The sequence below is a fragment of the Ctenocephalides felis genome, unplaced genomic scaffold (genome assembly GCF_003426905.1).
Source record: "Ctenocephalides felis isolate EL2017-DRISC unplaced genomic scaffold, ASM342690v1 CF-g0.4_SCAFFOLD_00845, whole genome shotgun sequence".
Taxonomy (NCBI): domain Eukaryota; kingdom Metazoa; phylum Arthropoda; class Insecta; order Siphonaptera; family Pulicidae; genus Ctenocephalides; species Ctenocephalides felis.
The window spans coordinates 14,036,713-14,056,392 of record NW_020536999.1 but is presented as its reverse complement, the minus strand read 5'-3'; the positions used below and the strand labels follow the sequence as shown (position 1 = coordinate 14,056,392).

At 32.9% G+C, this 19,680-nt stretch overlaps 1 protein-coding gene across 1 annotated transcript; it reads left to right on the top strand.

Annotated features, from left to right (window-relative positions):
* The first annotated feature begins 2,614 nt into the window (after positions 1–2,614).
* Positions 2,615–17,112, top strand: LOC113378338 (serine-rich adhesin for platelets-like). Its single transcript, XM_026618879.1, has 8 exons — positions 2,615–6,820; positions 9,878–10,105; positions 10,166–10,291; positions 11,799–12,026; positions 12,101–12,392; positions 13,456–14,649; positions 16,366–16,583; positions 16,648–17,112. The coding sequence occupies exons 1-8, from the start codon at positions 2,615–2,617 to the stop codon at positions 17,110–17,112; spliced, it is 6,957 nt and encodes a 2,318-aa protein (XP_026474664.1).
* Positions 17,113–19,680: the final 2,568 nt, after the last annotated feature.

The following is a 19,680-nucleotide window of genomic DNA, read 5'->3' as shown; positions in this document are numbered from 1 at the left end:
TATATTGCTCGCAGACGGAATTGGAATACAATAAATGATTATTAGACAGGGCGCTGATAACATCATCGTTATTAACATTTAAATTTTTAGGTACAATTTCAGTGATACAAATTTGTGATATTTTTTATAAACAAATTCTGATAGATATTTATTTTGCACCTGGGTAACTTTGCTTTAGATTCTATGGGATTGCACCCTTATATGGATGATAAAATAATTTCGATATTTTTCTAAAGAATATATTTGTTACTCATAAACCACCATATTAGTTCTAATATCTTTTGTTTAAATATTTAAGTATACGAGTTAAAATTTTTGAAGACCCTTGATGCTAAAATTATCAAAAAATTATTAATTATAAATTTATGATCACGTGATCAAAAATTTATAATTAATAATTTTATTTATTAATTTTTAATTAATAATTTTTTTAATTAATAATTTCATTTGAATTAGTATCTTAGCCTTAATAAATATCATTTATTTTTTATATTATGTTTTGTGGTTTTACTCACTGAAGATGAGTTAAATTTGGATTCGAAACATATAAAAGACTTACAAAATTTCTTTCAAAAATAACTTTATCTTTTCTTGTTATTAAAAAATAAATTTTCAGATGAATTTTTAGATTTTTCAATAAATTGATTTAAGTAGTTCTGAAATTTTTTTAAAAAAAAAACAGTTAATTACTTATTTAATCACGACTTTTCGAAACTTCGATACGTTCTATTATCAGGTTTTCTGTCTGAAACATATTTTGTTGCAATTACATTATTGAATAATTTGAATTTATAATTCAATGAAGAATGGACAATAAAATTTATATGAAAATTTCTTTTTCGGAGTTTAAAGAATATTAGGAATAAAAAAATGTTTTTGCCATAAATGAAACTTATCTAGTTTCCAATCGTTAAAATTAAATGTCTACGAAAAAACTTACTATTTTTTTATTATTTTGGATTAAATGCTCGAAAAAAAAACGAAAATCTCTCTTTACGTCTGTTCAAAAAGTACCCGGAATTTTCGTTTTTTCAAAAAAATATTTATTTATTCGTCTACATTAATGTGGTCCCCTTCAAAGTAGTCCCCCCCAGATATAATACACTTATGCCAGCGTTTTTTTCCAATTTTCGAAGCACCCTTGATATTCACTTTTTGATATGTCTTAGAGCACTCTCGGCGATTTTCTTCAATCGAGGAAAACCGCCGTTCTTTCATGGGTCTCTTCAACTTTGGGAATAGGAAAAAGTCACACGGAGCCATATCTGGTGAATTTTTGCACTTTGCAACACTTTATTTCATTTTTTACGCAAAATTTAATACAAATTCTTTGACTTTTCAATTCTTCCATTGTAAAAATCGCCGAGCTCAGAAAAACACGTCGAACCTTAGCGACTACCACAGACAAAGTAAACAGTGAATATAGCTGAAAATTTCATCATACTTTAGGGGCATGTATACCAACACAATAAAAAAAAAATTTTGACAATCAGACACTCCAGACCCGCGAAATTTAATTATTAGTAATTCCGGGTACTTTTTGAACACATCTCGTATATCTTATATATAAAAATAGAACTCGACAAAATGTTAACCGATTTGGCCAGTCTTAGTCTTGAAAAATTCGTAAAAATCCAGAGATTGTGCGAAAGGTGAGATATTATTTCAAAACCGCGCAAAAACTTGAATTTTTTGTGAAAACGTAAATAAAAATGATAATGTTCAATTAAATTTAATAGGATGTTTCAGATGAATATTATTTATATTGTAGTAAGTAGTTTTATTTATACGCAAAAACATTACTAAACGGCTAGCAAGTGTTATTACTCACAACTCAAAACTGAAAATAACAACTTTTTTAAAATGTTTGAAATGACAATTTTTGGATTCTCTAGAAATTATTCACAAATACCTTATATGGTAACACAACGTTTGCCGGGTCAACTAGTATATATATACCAAAATCAAGTAAAATACCAAAAAACTGCGTAAAAAATTCTAGTGCGACTCATAACAAAAATTAATATAATAATATATTAATCTTTTTTTTAATTTAAACTTAACTTGCATATATTTATTCTAGACGCTTTAGTGCTTACTTGCTTTTTCCATTTGTTTATTTAATTACTAAATTTTGTTAGCATTACTCAACATCTTTTTCACTTTATTTATTCCTTATTTATTTATTAACTAAATTTTGTTCACTATTTTTCAATTTTATTAAATCGTTTCTTTTAATAAATATCTGCACAGCATAGAAATTAAATATTATTGCTTTTAGATTTATAAAATAGGAAGCATGTATTCACAATGATTCAAATCTGATAAAACACTTTTTTGCTGAAAATTGGTTACAAAAATTAAAAACAATATAGAATAGTTGTGACACTGCCAAGTAAGCTTGTCTTAACTTGAAATATTTTTTACAGAATTCGTAAAATAAACTTTTCATTCTTTATACTTTTATAGGCACAAACTGGTAAGAAAATAAAAATAGTACCATCATAAATGTCACGTTGTAATAATTTTTGCACATATCATAATATTTTAGTGTGTATATCATAAATTTATATGCCCAACTATGCAAGTAAGTAAATCGACCATCATAAAAATCATGCTTATCATTTTCAATCATCATCCGACCAACCTTTACCAAACCTTTGAATTCACATCAGCCAACTCGATTCGCGCGCGGCGTCCCTTTTTTCAGACACGAATTCGGCACTTCCAAAACCTCCCGACGACCTCCAAGGACCATGGTTCCTCATCGCCGAGGCACCACCAATACGAAGCCCCGCCAAACAGACTGACCGCCAGCAGATTGTCCGTGGAAGAAGTCGACGTCACCAAATCGGCCCAGAGCAATGCAGCAGTCACCGTGTCTATTTTTGGTGCCCTGTCCGAAATACTGACGCAAAGTACAACTACTGCCAAAATATCGACCACTAGTAGTGACAATAACAAGGTACCACCAAACGGACTCGACACTATGACTAACTTAATCACAAATTCATCATTTTCTGAGCACTCTCTGACTAATTCAAACTCGACTAAAATCGTGGCTATCTATCCATCGCACCCTATTGACGATACTAAAACATCAGACATACTTCTTACTAACAATGTACAAAACGACTTGAAATCATCACAAGACGCAAACAAAACTAATGTAATCGAATCTTTGGGTAAAGTTACTTCCAAACCCGAAGAAACCACTGTGGTCGTGTATCTTACCCCTTCATCACTAGAACCGAATTCGGTACCTCATACCATCAATAAAATCCATTCCAATTCTTTGAATCTGAAGTCCGAATCTGGTTTCCAGACGGATGGAAAACTACCCACTGGAACTTCTTCTGCACAGTCTTCCACAAGTAGAGCACCTATCATCAAAGATGCACAGAGCACCTTTTCACGCACCAAAATCTCATCATCTCGCGGTTATTTGCCGATCAAAAATAATACAAATTTTATTGAAAAGAACGGTTCAGTGAAAGTGGCAGCAATTGAAACCAGAAATCAAACTGAGGATGAAGAAGACAAACTATCAAAAACCGAAAGCTCAACTTCTCCGAGTGCTACAGTGTCAGCAGAATCTTCAAGATCAGGAAAATCATTGCAAGAAAAGTCTGTTACAACCTTGACGTCCTCCCAGCAAGAACTTTTGGACAGAGTAGCAATATTGTCACAACTCCTTTCAAACTTCAGAAGAGAAAAGTATGAAACTATAACTGAAGAAAGGGTTGTGACTGAAATTACAGCCACACCGTTTACGAGAACACCAAAGAACAACATTGTAGTACCTTCTCCAAATGAAGAAAACAATATTAAAACTTCGGTTGAATTAAATTCGACTACAAATGTAGAACAAAGATTTGCTAAAGATAAAACTGTTTCTCAGAACTCTGATGCAAGTTATGAAGACCAAATATTCGAGAAAGTGTCATTCAGTACAGACTCACCAAAAACAACTACAGAGTTCGTGACTACTACAACCACAGAAAAAACTGATGATCCAAAACTTGTAAGCACCACAGCAAAATCTATTGAGACTACTACAACTAAGATAGTATTGGTGACTGACCAAAAAATAAGCACTTTGGAAACTGATACCAGTAATTCTAAAGACGAAGAAGAGATTGCTAATATTTTTGCAGTCAGCAAAGAAGAATTCAATAAATCTAATTTTACTAGTCAAGAAATTACAACCAGTACCACAACAGCTATATCCAAATTAGAAGAAGCAAACATTTCGTCAACATCTGAAATTTCGTCAACAACTAATAATATTGCAACTAGTACAACGCCTTTTACCACTGAAACAAGTCCGCAAACAAGTACTGAAACCACCACGCCAGTTTCCATAAATAACGAGCAAAATACAAAACTTGCAGATGAAATTTTGCCCACAACTGAAATTTTACACAACCCAGAAACCTCATCCATTACTGAAGATTCAACAAAACAATTTGATCAAGATGAAGAAGATAGATTCAGTACGCTCCAAAGACTACTTCTAGAACGCACCCAACATCAAAATAAAACAGCAAAATCTTTATCAAATTCTGTTGGTCCAAACAATCTTGACCAGAGCCAAAAACAGGCAACCACAGAAAACAATTTGATGCACAAAACAACTCTGTCTCAATCTGACCAATCAAATTCTAAATTTATAATAGTGACACCTTCAAATCTGCCAGAGTCTACCACGTATTTTCCACAACATACCAACTTTCATTTACCAGCAAGGATTTCACCAGTTTTTCGGCCGAAAACTAAAACTGAGAATGATATTCCAAATGTAGATGATTTGGAGAATCAATCATCGACAGTTGTCGCTTATACAACTGGTAAAGTAAATATTTTGGAACTTGAACCTGTACAGACGACGACAGAATTTGTTTTAACAAAAGTGGAGAAAACTGATGTTAATAATAGAGTTGGTGAAGAAGTTAGACAATCTATCCAAGCTATACTAGAGCAGTATGGGACATCAGAAAAATCTTTAGCAAACATCTCTGTAGATGAAACAACGACAACCAGCTTGAGCACAACTGCGAAGGTTTATGAATCAAAAACAATTGAAGAACTTAATTCGAAAACAGATCTAAAACTTACAACTTCCAATTCAGATACAAGCACAACAACCTTGGTTTATGAATCAAAATTAAATATAAAGAATACAGAAGATTCTTTAGTTGTAGATGCGGAAAGTACAACTACATCCACTGCATACCCTGATACTTCAGAAAAATTAAAGAAGAAGCAAGAAACTACAACGCAACAAGTTTCAAGTACTGAAGCCACAACTTTGTCAAGTTCGAATAAATACCTTCCATCAAAAATGTTAGATTCTGAAGAAACTTTGAGTTTAGATAACAAGCAAGAAACTACTTCAACAACCAGCAAAAATATAGAAGTACAGTCTTCTACAGTAGTTCCAACTTCATCACCAAGAACCAATAACATTATTGAGGAACAAAATATTTTCACAACGAATTCATTCACAACTACAACTTATAGAGCAAGATTCCAAGACACCAATCGTGCAACATTTGCACCCTTTGGTACCCAAAGTTCAACAGTAGCTCCAAAACGCGATTACGTAATTTATGGAATTCTACCCAACAGCACAGTCGTTGAAAAAGATCCTGCCGAGAACAAAATTCCAATACACGACCAATTGGACGTAGATTCTGAAGAACAACTGATAGTCTACGCCATCCTGCCAAATAACACAATCGTGAAAAGATTTCCGAACGGAACCGTGGTTCGCCATATCGATACATCGGTAAGAGTTTTAGATGTCAAACCTTGGGAATTATCAGATTTGATCAGGATGAATGAGTACGAAAAGCTTAGAAATAGGGTTAGAGAACAGACTGGGAATAATTTTGTAGAAACGCAAAACGACGGCACCAAAACCAATAATATTACATCTAGAACTTTTGAATCTGACAAGGATCAAGAGTCTGATGTAACAAGCACAGCAAATAGTATTAATGAGGAAATGGTAGAAAATGACTTTGTTGACTCGAAGTCTACTTTAGATGCCAAATTAGCTTTAGACAATAATACAAATAATTTTGACTCAAATTATGATAACGTTACTAAAGTTGCATTAGTAAATAGTACAGAACCCAGTAGTAACCAAAACTCAACTTCAGCTACTGAAATTGTAGTGGAGGTCATTACTGAAATAATAACCACAGAAATTGTTAATAACAAAACAGTAAATTCGGAGTCACCAGTGAAATTAGACCTAGAAGTAACAAATAACGTTAACACCAGTAGCAAATTTAGTAATGTAAATATAATCAAAGAAACCGATTCCAAGTTAGTAAGTGGTATAGATAATTTAGGCAACTCCAAAGGTGATGAACTTATTGATAACAAAACAGTAACTTCGGAGTCACCAGTAAAATTAGACCTAGAAGTAACAAATAACGTTAACAATAGTAACAAATTTAGTAATGTAAATATAATCAAAGAAACCGATTCCAAGTTAGTAAGTGGTATAGATAACTCCAAAGGTGATTTTAGAAACCCCAAAACTTTAGAGGACAACAATAACACAACCAGCCTTAACATCCACGCAGAAATGGTTTCGGAGAGCAATTCCAGCACAGTAATAAAGCAAAATAATGTAAATAAGCAAATAGACAGTATAACTGAAGCCTTAGTCAGAAAAGCAACTAACAAACTGCTACTTGGTGGGCAATTGATAGATATTTTAGTTAGAAGCAGCAATTTGGAAGATTTTTCGAAATCCTTGGATGCGAATGACAAGATATTGCTCGGCCATGCTGGTTTAATAACGGTATTAGATTTAGTGCAATTAATATCCTAACTCGGGAAGTAAATGTATGTCGCTAAATGCTGAACTAATAACGCTTAATTGTAAGTTAAAACGTATTCTTAGGTTTAAGATAATTGTGAAGCTCCATAATAAAACTGGAGGCTGATGGTAAGTAAAAAATGTGAATACAAGGTCAGCACGCATCTAATAAATCGACAAGTAAATTTACAGTTTAATAAGCACACCTAGTGTGAAATTTTCAAAAAATCAAATTTTATTTATTTCCATATTTCAATAGGTTATACCTTTAATTTTGGCAAGCCAAAAGCGACCAATGTTTTGGGAAAAATTTAACTCTTTTTCAAAATGCCGCCATTTAGTCAATTTTTTATTTTTTTGTTCGTCCGAGGGTCATCGTAAAGACAATATGTTTGAGCTTCTCAAAAAATTATTTTTTTTGGTTTTATGAACAGAGAAGGCTGCAATCACTCCAGCAGTGGAGGACCTTTTTTTTGGCGCCGCCGGATATCGCGTGTCATTTCAAAAATATTTAATATTTTATTCCAAAAATTTTACTGTGATACATGACCTCAAAAAATTCTAAATAGATGGATTCACTAGTTTTTTTTAATTCCCAAAAATAGCCTTTCTTTAGGTTGTCACACTAGGTCTAAGGTCTAAATGCAAAACCAATAATTTTTTGGTCGTAGGATCAATTTGTTGGCTTAAAACAGAGTTTTTAAAGTCTATTTATTAACTGACCGTACTATCTATGGTCATAGTGTACTATTTTGTTAAGGTCACAAAGTTCTACTATCAGTAAAGTTCTACTAATAGTTCGAAGTTCCTCAGAGTCCAGTAAAATTATTTGTAGAATTTTCCATATTGTATACAAATTTCCATTAGATTCAAATTTAACACAATTTTGATCAATTCTAAGCCCTCAATTTATTCTATAAACCCAAATTAATTTTCTGCCAGTTTTTCCGAGATTTGATCTAAGTCGACGTCTCCTCTATCATTATTTTTGGCAAACCAAGGTTCGAAAGTATCCTGTTTTTTTGGTAAAAATCAATATCAAGGTAAGAAAAGTCCTGATTTTGGCAAAGACTTTAGTGCTGATTCTAAGCATACATATACTAAATAAATATAGAACTTCGGGAAGAACTTTAGATGATTAGTCTGTTATAAAACAAAAGCATCCTTATGAGCAGAAATTATACATTTTCAGAAAAATATCGCTTTGGTGAAGCTTACCAGAAGATTACAAATAATTAGTGCCTGAACCTAAATACCAAATCGTATTCAATTTTTTACCAAACACAACCAAAAAAACGATACCAAATATAAATGTTTTCTATTATAATAATATTGTTATTATCAACTAATTGTTGATAAATTATATATGTCGATACGTCACGTGACCACAAAACATCTACATAATGTTGTTCCAGACCTCGTATTCACATTTTTTACCAATAACATATTTTTACCAAAAAACGATACCAAATATAAATGTTACTTATTATAATATTACTACTATTATTAACTGATTGTTGATAAATTATATATGTCAATACATCACGTGATCACAAAACATCTACATAACGATGTTCCAGGACTATTATTAACAACAATAACAAATGTGTATAATATATTAATAAAATAAATATTAACCAATAACAAAAACCAAATGTGTTGTATTAATCTTATAAGTACTTGTATATAATCGGAAATCAAAGACCTAATTTCTAAAACTGGAATTGATCACCACTATTTTGGTGAATGGTGAAAATATTGTGATCAATTTATTTAGACCAACGTGATAAAACAGTCAAATGACAAACTGTATTATAATAAGCACTTTAATATAATAAAAAAGAAGAAATATCAAAGTAATTTAGCAGTTGTCTAGCAGTTTTTTACCATCATATTTCGTTAAATAAAATTATATTTATATTCTAAGTTTTAGAAAATGGGCCATTTTTTATATAATAAAAAAATTGTGTATGTATATATTGTAAATAATATTTTTCCTGTTGTACATAACACTGTTGTGCATGATATTGCATGTTTCTCTGCATGATCGCCTTTTTCTTAACGAAGCTTTTTTGCAATTAAAACTTATGTATATAATTATATATGTAACAATTAATTTTGTTTATAGATAAACTGTGTGAATAAAATATACTGGATAGAGATCGGAAGTTCGAATGATTTGTTATGAAAATTTTATGAAGATAATGTATATCCTCTTTTGCAACTCCAAACTTCTTTTAACCATTCTAAAAACATTCCAAGTTTTGCAATCAGTAAAGTTCTACTTTTAGTTCAAAGTTCCTAATGTAATGTAATGTTCTGTAAATTCTTTACAAAATTTTCCATATTGTTGATCAATTCTAAGTCCTCCATTTATTCTATAATCCCAAATTAATATTGAAAACTAGAAAAATGTCTATCTATTTGCCGTGTGATCAGGCGTATTTTACATATAAACAAACAAGAAATAATGTCATGATAATAAAATTCTAGATGGTGCAGTTATTACTTGCATAATTTTCTGATATTTTTTACGAGATTTGATCTGATTGTTTAATTGACTAATAAGTTGACCCTTTTATATATCACGTTTGACTTTCTAGAAACTAAATTTTATTTCTTCATCATACAGCCACTCAAGTAGATTACTTTCCAAATAAAAGGCCTCAACATTGTAACATTGTATAATAAACTGCTATCGACCTTTCTTTCAAAACTATTTTTCAAATTCAGACAAATAAATGCAGTTGATGTACTAACCGTAATAACCAAAAATTTCTTAAAAGTCCATATTTCTGATTCAAACTGAACAATACTTCTCAAGTAGCATCTGTGAATCAAAACTCAGTTTACATTTGAATAACTTTTTCATTAAGGCAACCAAATGATGCAATCCAGAATCCACATTTCTTACTACCATATTTTACGTCCACCTTTCTTAATTAAAATACGAACTTCTGAAAATCGTCCAAACTAAAATGCCACGTAATCTCAACAAGCAAAACTACATTAACCAATTTTTATCATACAATGATCTAGGCAACTCCTGCAACTCCAGCAACTGTATCTGTCCGTGGTCATTTCGACGGAGTGGTAGATAATGACAAAGTCTTTTCAGGAAATTCTAATCTGGATGGTAAAATTGATGATAAAGATTATATTTTGAGTTTGACAACACCAAGATTGCCGTCTCTTAGTGATATTTTAGGGATTTCAGCATCAACTGAAAAACCGTACAGATATCTAACGCTTGAGGTCGATCCTTTGGTAAGTAAAAATGACAAGTGATAATTTAGTTTCCTGTTTATCTATTTTACTAACTTCCAGACAAACAAAGTCCGTGTATCAGCCCCAACTATCAAAGACTCGCCATCAATAGTGCAATGGAATGGCGTTAAACCAAAATCATCAACCACCACAGGCAAACCATCAGTGATTTCATCACCTCCAAAGGTTAACTTGACACCTGGATCTACAACTTCTAGTGAAAAAACAACCACATCACGCAGTACTGATAACATATATTTCGAACCTGACTTTATTGGCGGACGTTTCAATAAAGAAACCAGTCAAAATTCTGATAAAAATAATCAAAGTACTGATGAGAATATAAATATACAAACGTTGACAACCACGAAAGAAACTATTCCGAAATATTTGGACAGCGAGTTGATGAGAAGGAATCCTAAACAAGTTTGTATTAAATTCTATCCCTAATATTTCTTCATTACTATTGGTAAATGATTATTACTCCATTATATAATTCCATTTAATATTAATTATGAATAAGATTGACTTATTGAGCCTGAAACAATATCTATTATTATTGATTACGGCTTGCTTATGAATAAGTAAAAAAACTAGTCGGTATTGGTATTTTGCCTTGAGGCAAGTTAGATGAACTTCCCGATATGTGTAATTAATCGACCTAATCAATAAAAAATAAATTAATTTATGAGTGATTAAAAGTATTCCGAGTGGATTTATTACACATCATTGAAAGCAAACGAACACGTTAACTTGGAGTATTTTCTAAAAGCAAATTTTCAAAAATCAATAATTTTTATGATTGAGCCAGTTTTTTGTAGGACTTTAATTGTTTAGTATAAACTAAATTCATAAGACCAAGTGCTCTATCGTTATACCAAGTAAATCGTCTAATTTTAATTTTAACAAATGCCAAAAGAACTACTCATTTTCTCAAATTTTGATGAATTTTTAAAATTAAGCTACTTGTCGTAAGGCCGTAATATTTCAGTAAGTTCTATAAGGCCATGATATATATCGCCAAAAAAAAGATCCATAAAAACCGGCTTAAAATTTTTTTTTCAACACTTAATTACAAGAAAACGGCTCGGTAGATTTGTAGTATGAACTTAAATGTGGACGAAAAGTTTAACACTTTTTTCCAAATTACAAAGAAACGGCTCGGCTGATCGTCGCACAAAACTGAGAAACGATAATCCTCATCGAGATACATCAAATGGTTTTTAAATTTCTGAAATCGGTTCAGACGTTTTCGAGCAAACGTCGATGAAAGTTCTAATTTTGACAAATGCCAAAAAGACCATACTAATTTTTGCAAACTTTGACGAATTTTTAAAGCTAAACGAGTTGTCGAAAAATTTTTCACTTTTCTGCGATTTATAAAAAAACGGCTTGGCCGATTGTCGCACAAACCTGACAAACAATAGTCCTCATCGAGATACATCGATTGGTTTTTAAATTTTTGAAACCCATCCAGCCGTTTTTTTTTGAGAAAACGTCGATTTACGGCAAAAAATCTGTTCAAACACACACACACACACTTTTTCCAAATTTGGTCTCATTCGATTCAGAATGGCTTGAAACGTCAAGAAAACATAAAATTAGCAAATCGGATTTTTTATGAAAATATAAACTTCTCCTTCGGGAAGTTAATAAATAAATTAATTAATTAATTAAATTATCATTTTTCAAGGTACGAAATGATGGCAGATCACCATTGCAAGTGGAATTACCACTTGCTACTACTGTAAAACCAGTTAGATCTACAACACCAATTATTATAACACCTTCTAGAACAATAAATACAATCAGCGAATTAGATGAGGAAGAAATTGCTCTGAGGAAAAGATTGGGTTTGAGTACTCTAAGACCAAAAACGACACTGACAGATGCTGAAGACTTGGCCTTCCTTAATAATCTGGTAAATAAAATAATTCAATGAATTATCAATATTTCTGCCACATGTTAAATAAATTTATAATTTTATTCATCCAGCGCAATGTAGCTAATACAGTAACTTCAAGACCTTTGGACAAAAATTTGGCTAAAAAAATAGTTGTTTTAGCCAATAACGACCAAAAAATTTCCAATGGTACTTCAACGACAGTAACTCCACCAATTTCATCTGTTACTGCAGCTTTAGGTTTACTAGAATCTTTAGGTCTTGGTAGATCTAATGGTAGAAATCAAGAAAACCACAAGAATCTGGTGAAGGATGTGGAACTATCAGTCGGAGGCGAAGAAAAAAATTACGATAGACAGAGTTTGGATGATAGCAGAAAAGAAGGTTCATTAATATTTTCTAAAACTTTTTATTGTTATTGCTGAAGTAAAACTTCTTTAGGCGCGGCTAGGGTGTAAATTCGTACAAATGCAACGGAAGTGCGTTACGGCAGATAAGAGTCGAGTGCCAATGATTCGTCATTCGCTCCCTATGATATTACTATACACGTCGATTGTGATTAGTCGTCGCGTATGTAAATAGAGATCTGTCGTTGTATGCGTACCAGCATCAACGTTGTATGCGTAAAATGATGGATAAGCATTTTAAAGTTACATCGTTGTACACATCTTGATTTAATGAAAAATGCCTAAATCAAAAGAATATTTTACGCTGTCCCCCGTAAATAATTATAATGGAAATAATAAAACAAATGCAGCATTTGCGCCGTGTATGAAACATAAGTTTATTGAAATAATTTCTATTTAATGGTAGTTTCTATAAATCTTTGAAGTTATTGAAATAAAAAATATTTTTTAGGCAAAACTGATATTACAGTTGTTCAAAGAATGAGATTATATCGCCAGCGAAAAAGTAAAAAAAAATACCGTCAGTCAATAAATGTATGTTAATATTAATTACATGAAGTTCTTCAAACACAATTATTACAGGATGAGTGATGTTGCAAAAACAATATTTGTTTAGGCGTTGTTTAACATAATCACTGTGTGAACGAATATTATAGAATTTATTAATCAGCAATTACTTCATTTCTCTAACGAAGGTTCATTTCTAAATGCTAATTACAATGACAAACCGATCATGTCGTATTTGAAGTATGACTTTAATTACATTATTGTTGTTATATCTCATACATATTTTTAATGCTATTATAAATATATAATTTATAATTTATCATTATATAAATGTGTATAATGGTTGACACTAATAAATGTGTGCATCACGAGTGTTACCATATTACTCATAAATATTATTCAAAATTGTTATATGATGTGTATATTTTTACTTAAATGCCATCTCGTACAGTAGCAAATAAGTTTTATTTCAATCGCGTGTGAACCTTACGCGCACTCTTTTTTAGAACTTAATCCTAATTATTATGTTTCAGTAGTCAAAACAACCACCACCCAGCGTTCTCGTGGCCGAATGACTTTCGCAAACCAAAACCCAACCACAGAAAAATATCAAACACAGCAAAATCAAATCCGGGTACCAAATAAACCTTCAGAATTAGACGACGACCCAATTCTGCGTGCAAATCAAGTAAGAACAGCCAGCCCGACCCCACAAGACAGTGCTTTATTGAATGCCTTGATAGGCTCCTTGAACCAACAAAACGATCCCAAAAATCCAGTTGACAGGAATCAATTATTGTCTCAGCTTCTGAGGTCTCTAGACACCACAACATCAACCACGACCACAGAAAAGTTGCCGAGTGATGAAGAACTTTTGGCACGTTTGTTGACATCAATAGATAATAGAAATAAGTCGCCAAACAGTTCTGGTTTCGATATAACTGATCCGTTGGTTGCTCAACTTTTGAACACTTTTGGTGGAGAATTGGATGCAACTACTGCTAAACAAACTACGACAACAAAGCAAAGTCAACAAGCTTTAGCAAATGATGAGATTGCAAGACTTTTACAATCTTTAGCCAGACCTTCAACCACATCTAGACCTAAGACGACGACAACTAAACCTACCACAACCACAACAACTACTACCACAACAACGACGACACCTAAACCAACAACGACAACCACAAGAAGAACCACTACGACAACAGAAGAAACATCACAAAATAATGAGTTATTAGCAGAGTTGTTAAAAAATCTAGGACGGTCTACAACAACGACATACAGACCGACTACAACAACTGAAGAAGAACCATCTGACAACGAACTTATTGCAGAATTGTTAAAAAGTATTGGAAGAACAGCTAGTACAACCACAACGACTACTGCACCTACAACCACCACAACTAAAAAGCCTAGAACCAGGCCAGCAATTACTACGACAACTGAAGAGCCGGTGGACAATGAACTGATTGCAGAGTTGCTGAAGAATTTAGCAAGATCTACAGCAGTTCCGATAACAAGGCCAACAACTACAAGAGCACCACGAACCAGACCAACAACCATTAGAACTACAACGACGACCGAGGAGCAAAATGATAATGAATTGCTTGCTGAACTATTAAAAAATTTAGATAATCCAACCACGAAAGCAACAAATACTCAGAGGAATCGGCAACAAGAAACAAGTCAAGATGAAGTTTTGGCAAATTTGTTGAATGTTTTAGGTAATATTTATATTTAGATAAACTCTATTATATTACTACCTTTATTAACTTTGCGTAGGGTAAGTTATAGTAATCGCAAAAAAATCGAAAATATTTTTTTTATATATCTTCACGTTTCAAAACCTTCTAAACAAATGGATGTATGTGTGTATAGCCATTTATAGCCATTTTATAGCCATTTTAGTAATTTAGTCATTTTCCATCTCGATGAAAATGTCTAAATTTTACTTTAAAAACATTTTTAAGGGTTGTCTAACGCTAACACTTTTTTAAATTTTGGGGTCAATTTTATTTATTAACTTCCCGTAGTGCAAGTTATAGTAATCGCAAAAAAATCGAAAAAAAACAAAATATGTGTCTGTGTATATGTGTATGTATGTGCGGGTGTGTGTGCGGATACAAATTATTGTCGACGATTTCGGAAACACGGATCAACCGATTTGAATAATTTAAAAAACATTCGATTCGTATTGATAAGGAGACGTGGTGATTAGTTTTTGACGAAGGCAGGTCTAGCCGTTTCAAAGATACGGGGCAAAACAAACTAAAAATGGTAATTCAATTTTTGAGAGAACGAAACGTTCCATTTGAATAATTCAAAAAACATTTTATTTGTATTGACTAAACAAAGAACAGTTCAAATTTTTGGAAAGGCAGGTTCAGCGGTTATGATGTCTCAATTAAAATAAGTTTAGAAAAATGCCATTTGGCGGTCAAAAATGTTCATTGGACATATGCACATCAAATTATCAGATATTTTATAAACATTTTAATAATGTGTACACATTTTGTGTCAATTTTTCTGGGTTTCTTGCCAAGATTTTGAATTTTGAAGTTTATTTATATGGTTCAAACAAATGTCCTCAACATTTTCGACAGTATGGAATAACCGATTTGTGTTATTGAAAAAATATTCGGTTAGTACTCGATCGCGAGGCGTTTTTGCAAAAGGCACGTCTCGCCGTTCCGGAAGTATGGAGCGCAAAGGTGTAAAATTGGTCATGCAATTGTAATTCAAAAAACTTTCAGCTTGTGACGACGGTGTGCAAAAAATGGTTTTGCAAAAAATTTCGTAGTTCCGAAAATTTTCAAACAAAGTTTCAAAATACTCAAAAAAATTTAAGGTTCCAAAAAATTCAAATTTTCGAAATTTCTATCATTTTCAAAAAAAATTTAAATTTCGAAAAATATAGAAAAAAAAACGATTTCTTACAAAAATTTGAGAATATTTCGAAATTTTCAAAATAGCGGATATTTTCAAAAATTACCAAATTCTCAAAAAAATTACATTACAAATTAAAATAATTTTTTTGAAAAAATTCCAAAAAATTTCAAAATTTTGAAAAAAATTCACAATCACAAAATATCACATGGGGGAGCAAGGGGTATGGTAAGATATCACGTGTATTTATTTTTACCTGATTTTTTTTAAATCCAAACATTTTCAATAAAAAACAAAAAAATTACAATTTAGTCTCGGAACTATATATCGGGTATCTTCGAATATCACCACGAATCACCAAGGGGGAGGGGGGGTCCAAAAATCCTTAAAAATTGATCACCTGATTAATTATAAATATATCTATTTGAAATTATTTAAAACAATTATTGCTAATTTTCATTGCTCGAATTTTTAATTACGGTACGGAAAGTTCCAGCAATTTGCATTAAGGCACGATACCACTTTTACCTAGTTAAATGTTTATTTTATCCTAGGTACCAGAAGTACAGAAAGGCCCAAACCTCAACAATCATACACAACTACAACGCCTAGTCCAATTGTGAACGAACAAATACTTTCAAATCTTCTGGGCAACTTAAACAATTTGCCAACTGCCAAACCACAATCTCCAGATGAGATATTGCTGGCTAATATATTGAATAACTTGGGCAATACACCACAGGATCTTGCAAATACTGAAAGGCAACCAAAGGTACGTGTACGTTTAAACAAACTATTTTTGTTTAAGGTAAACAACTAATTTTCTATATTCGCAGACGACAACAACGACCACAAAGCCAGCTCGTCGAACGACCACAAAACCAAAAACCTTAACACCTAGCCAGAGTGATATTCAACTTTTGGACCTTTTGAGCACAATTGTGGAAAACACAGCACCATCGTCCACTGGTAGACCATCTCAAAAAAGAACATCATCAAAACCAACTTCCAGACAACCATTAGAAACAAATTCTATAGAATCATCATCTCCAGTTTATTTGCAAAGAGAATCTTTGATACCAAGACAACCTGAAATCGTGAAAGATTCTGAAGTCAGGGTTGTTAATCAGTTTGATATTCCTGCAGATAATTTCAATGTGGATCCGGAAAGTATTAAGGTAGAATTTAAGAGACCGAGCTTGGTAGAACAGAATTTGGTAAGAGGGCAGCAACAGGAGGCTACTTTCAGAAGCGTTGACAGAAACCAAAGAGGAAAAAGGTTTGTTTTAAAATTGATTTAATATTTCTATCTTATATATAAAAATGAATTGCAAAATGTGTTAGTAAGCGCATAACTCAACAACGCCTGGACCAATTTGGCATATTCTTTTTTTAAAATGTTCGTTGATGTCCAAGAATTGTTCTTACGGCGAGAAAAAATCGAATAATTGCCGGGAAAACCCTAAAAACAGCCCTTTTCTTTTTCTCATACAAACGTTTTCTAACTACAACATAGAATCAATTTGAGCTTTATTGGTATTATATAAAGTTCATATTGAATTACAAGCAATCACTGTATACTCCTTCTAAACGATTATGCGGATTTTGATAAATCTTTCTGAAGTTTATTAAGGAAATTTTCTAGGATGTGTGTCACTATAAAGTACTGGGATGTATGTGCAATATTGTAGAAATAAATGAAAAAATTGTAAAAAACGACATGTCATTGTTTGCATTGAAAACAAATGAAAACTATCATTTGCCAAAAATTTCAATTTACTTATGAGCCTAGACAATATTAGAATATGTATAATAAATTTATGATTATGAATAAGAAAAATTAAATGTTGTAACATTCTATATTTAATTAATATTAGTCATGTAACAATTATTATTTTAACAAACATTTCGTAATATATTTACAAAACATTCGAAATGTATTTACAAAACATTCGAAATATATTTACAAAATATTCGTAATCTATTTACAAAATTCGCTGTACGTAAATATTTTGTCAACAACGCACGAGAATACGCGTGACGTCACCAAAGAGAAAGTTTACACATACCACTATGAGCATAGGGTCCTACGCGGAAGCAAGATGCAGCATACACACTAGCGCAGGTACAACAAGGATAGAAGATTCTACTACGACTACGCACGATCCCGTTAGACCTCAGGCGTAAAGACAGAAAGGGACGAAGAACTTGTGCAAACCGTGTCATCTGTGTAAGCAAGCGATAAGATGCCTTAATCCATGAGCAAAGCTAAGTTAAAGAAAGATAAAAGATTAAGACGATGATACATGCAACTTTGCCCTGTGACTCAAGCGAGGGTGTGAGAAAGATAATCATATGTACACATTCTACGTCACCGAAGGAGAAATTTGTCTTAGCCAATTATCGATGACCTCAAGCGAGATGAGTTCATCATAGACCAATGACCGTCTCATCCCCCGAAGATTTTGGCGAGATGAACCGACGACGACCTCCGAAAGGATACGAAGGAACCACCACCCTCGCCAAGAAATCAACCCCACTACAGGAGTAGGAGAAGCTCAATTAGTATATAAGGTCATAGAAAATTAAGAAATTTGTCAAAAGTGTTTAGTCGCGTTTGCCCTAATACCTTAAGGAACTTGTTCTGACTGCATCAGCAAACTTAACAAGTTGGCTTAAGATATTAGAATTATTTTGTTAAGATTAACAAAAACGGTTGAAAAGTTATTAAGTGTAGATACATTTAATACTTTTCTAGTGATTTTGAATGCAGAAGCATTTAAATAATTTTGGACTTAGTGATTTTGAATGCAGAAGCATTTAAATAATTTCGGGCTTAGTGATTTTGAATGCAGAAGCATTTAAATAATTTTGGACTTAGTGATTTTGAATGCAGAAGCATTTAAATAATTTCGGACTTAGTGTAGTTGAATGCAGAAGCATTTAATAATTTTTTGAACTTTGTGAATTAAATGCGGAGGCATTTAAGTCGAAAGCTGTGTAAACTCTTAGTGTAATAAAGTAACTCTGACTTTGTTAATTTTACTCTTTGTGTACGTGTAGCATAACTGACTTAGTGACTATATATATTTATATCTGTTCTTTCCGTATTCTGTACCTACATACCCGAAAATAAAGTGACGGTAGTGTTGAAACTGTGTTCATTCATTGATTCTAACCCTACCCCATTACAAACTGGCGCCCAACCGAGTGGCCAGAAACGGAAAAATGGCAGTTACCATGTCAGAAGAGATGTTGCAGCGACTGATCGGAGTGATAAGCACACAAAACACACGGACGGACTTGGTGTCTGGCAGCTTTGCCAGGTGCACGGCCAGGTTCAACGGAACGCGGGTTCCTGAAAAGGTGAAAGATTTCACAACTACCATCGTCTTGTACAAAGACGTGGAAGGCATCTCGGATGAGAATGCGCTAAAGGGGCTACCACTACTTCTCGAGGACACGGCGGCTACGTGGTCGGAGGCCAATACGTTCGACGAGGCGATTCACTTAATAAGGACGTCGTTTGCCCCAAGTAAACCCCCGCACAGCGTCTATATAGATTTTTTTGGCACTCGTCAAGAAAAGAAGGTGAGTACCGACTTATTCGTTTGCCAAAAGAGGGCACTGCTGGCGCAGTTGCCATACGATATCGCGACAGATATACAGCTTGATATGCTTTACGGACTACTGCATATGCGGATCCGTGAACGCATCCCACGGACAACGGTCACTACATTTGATGAACTGCTTCAAAGAGCTCGCGACGTGGAAGCTAACCTTTCCGAGGCAGAACAGGGAGAGAGTAATCCGGCGGGAAGACGAAAAACTTGCTCTTTTTGCGGCCACACTGGACACACGGTCACGGA

Bases quoted from the DNA above. Each gene is read 5' to 3' on its own strand.
- LOC113378338 (XM_026618879.1), top strand. From the start codon at position 2,615: ATGCTTATCATTTTCAATCATCATCCGACCAACCTTTACCAAACCTTT. The intron at 6,821-9,877 runs GTATTAGATTTA...ACAATGATCTAG, and splicing joins GCCATGCTGGTTTAATAACG to GCAACTCCTGCAACTCCAGC. The intron at 16,584-16,647 runs GTACGTGTACGT...CTATATTCGCAG, and splicing joins ATACTGAAAGGCAACCAAAG to ACGACAACAACGACCACAAA.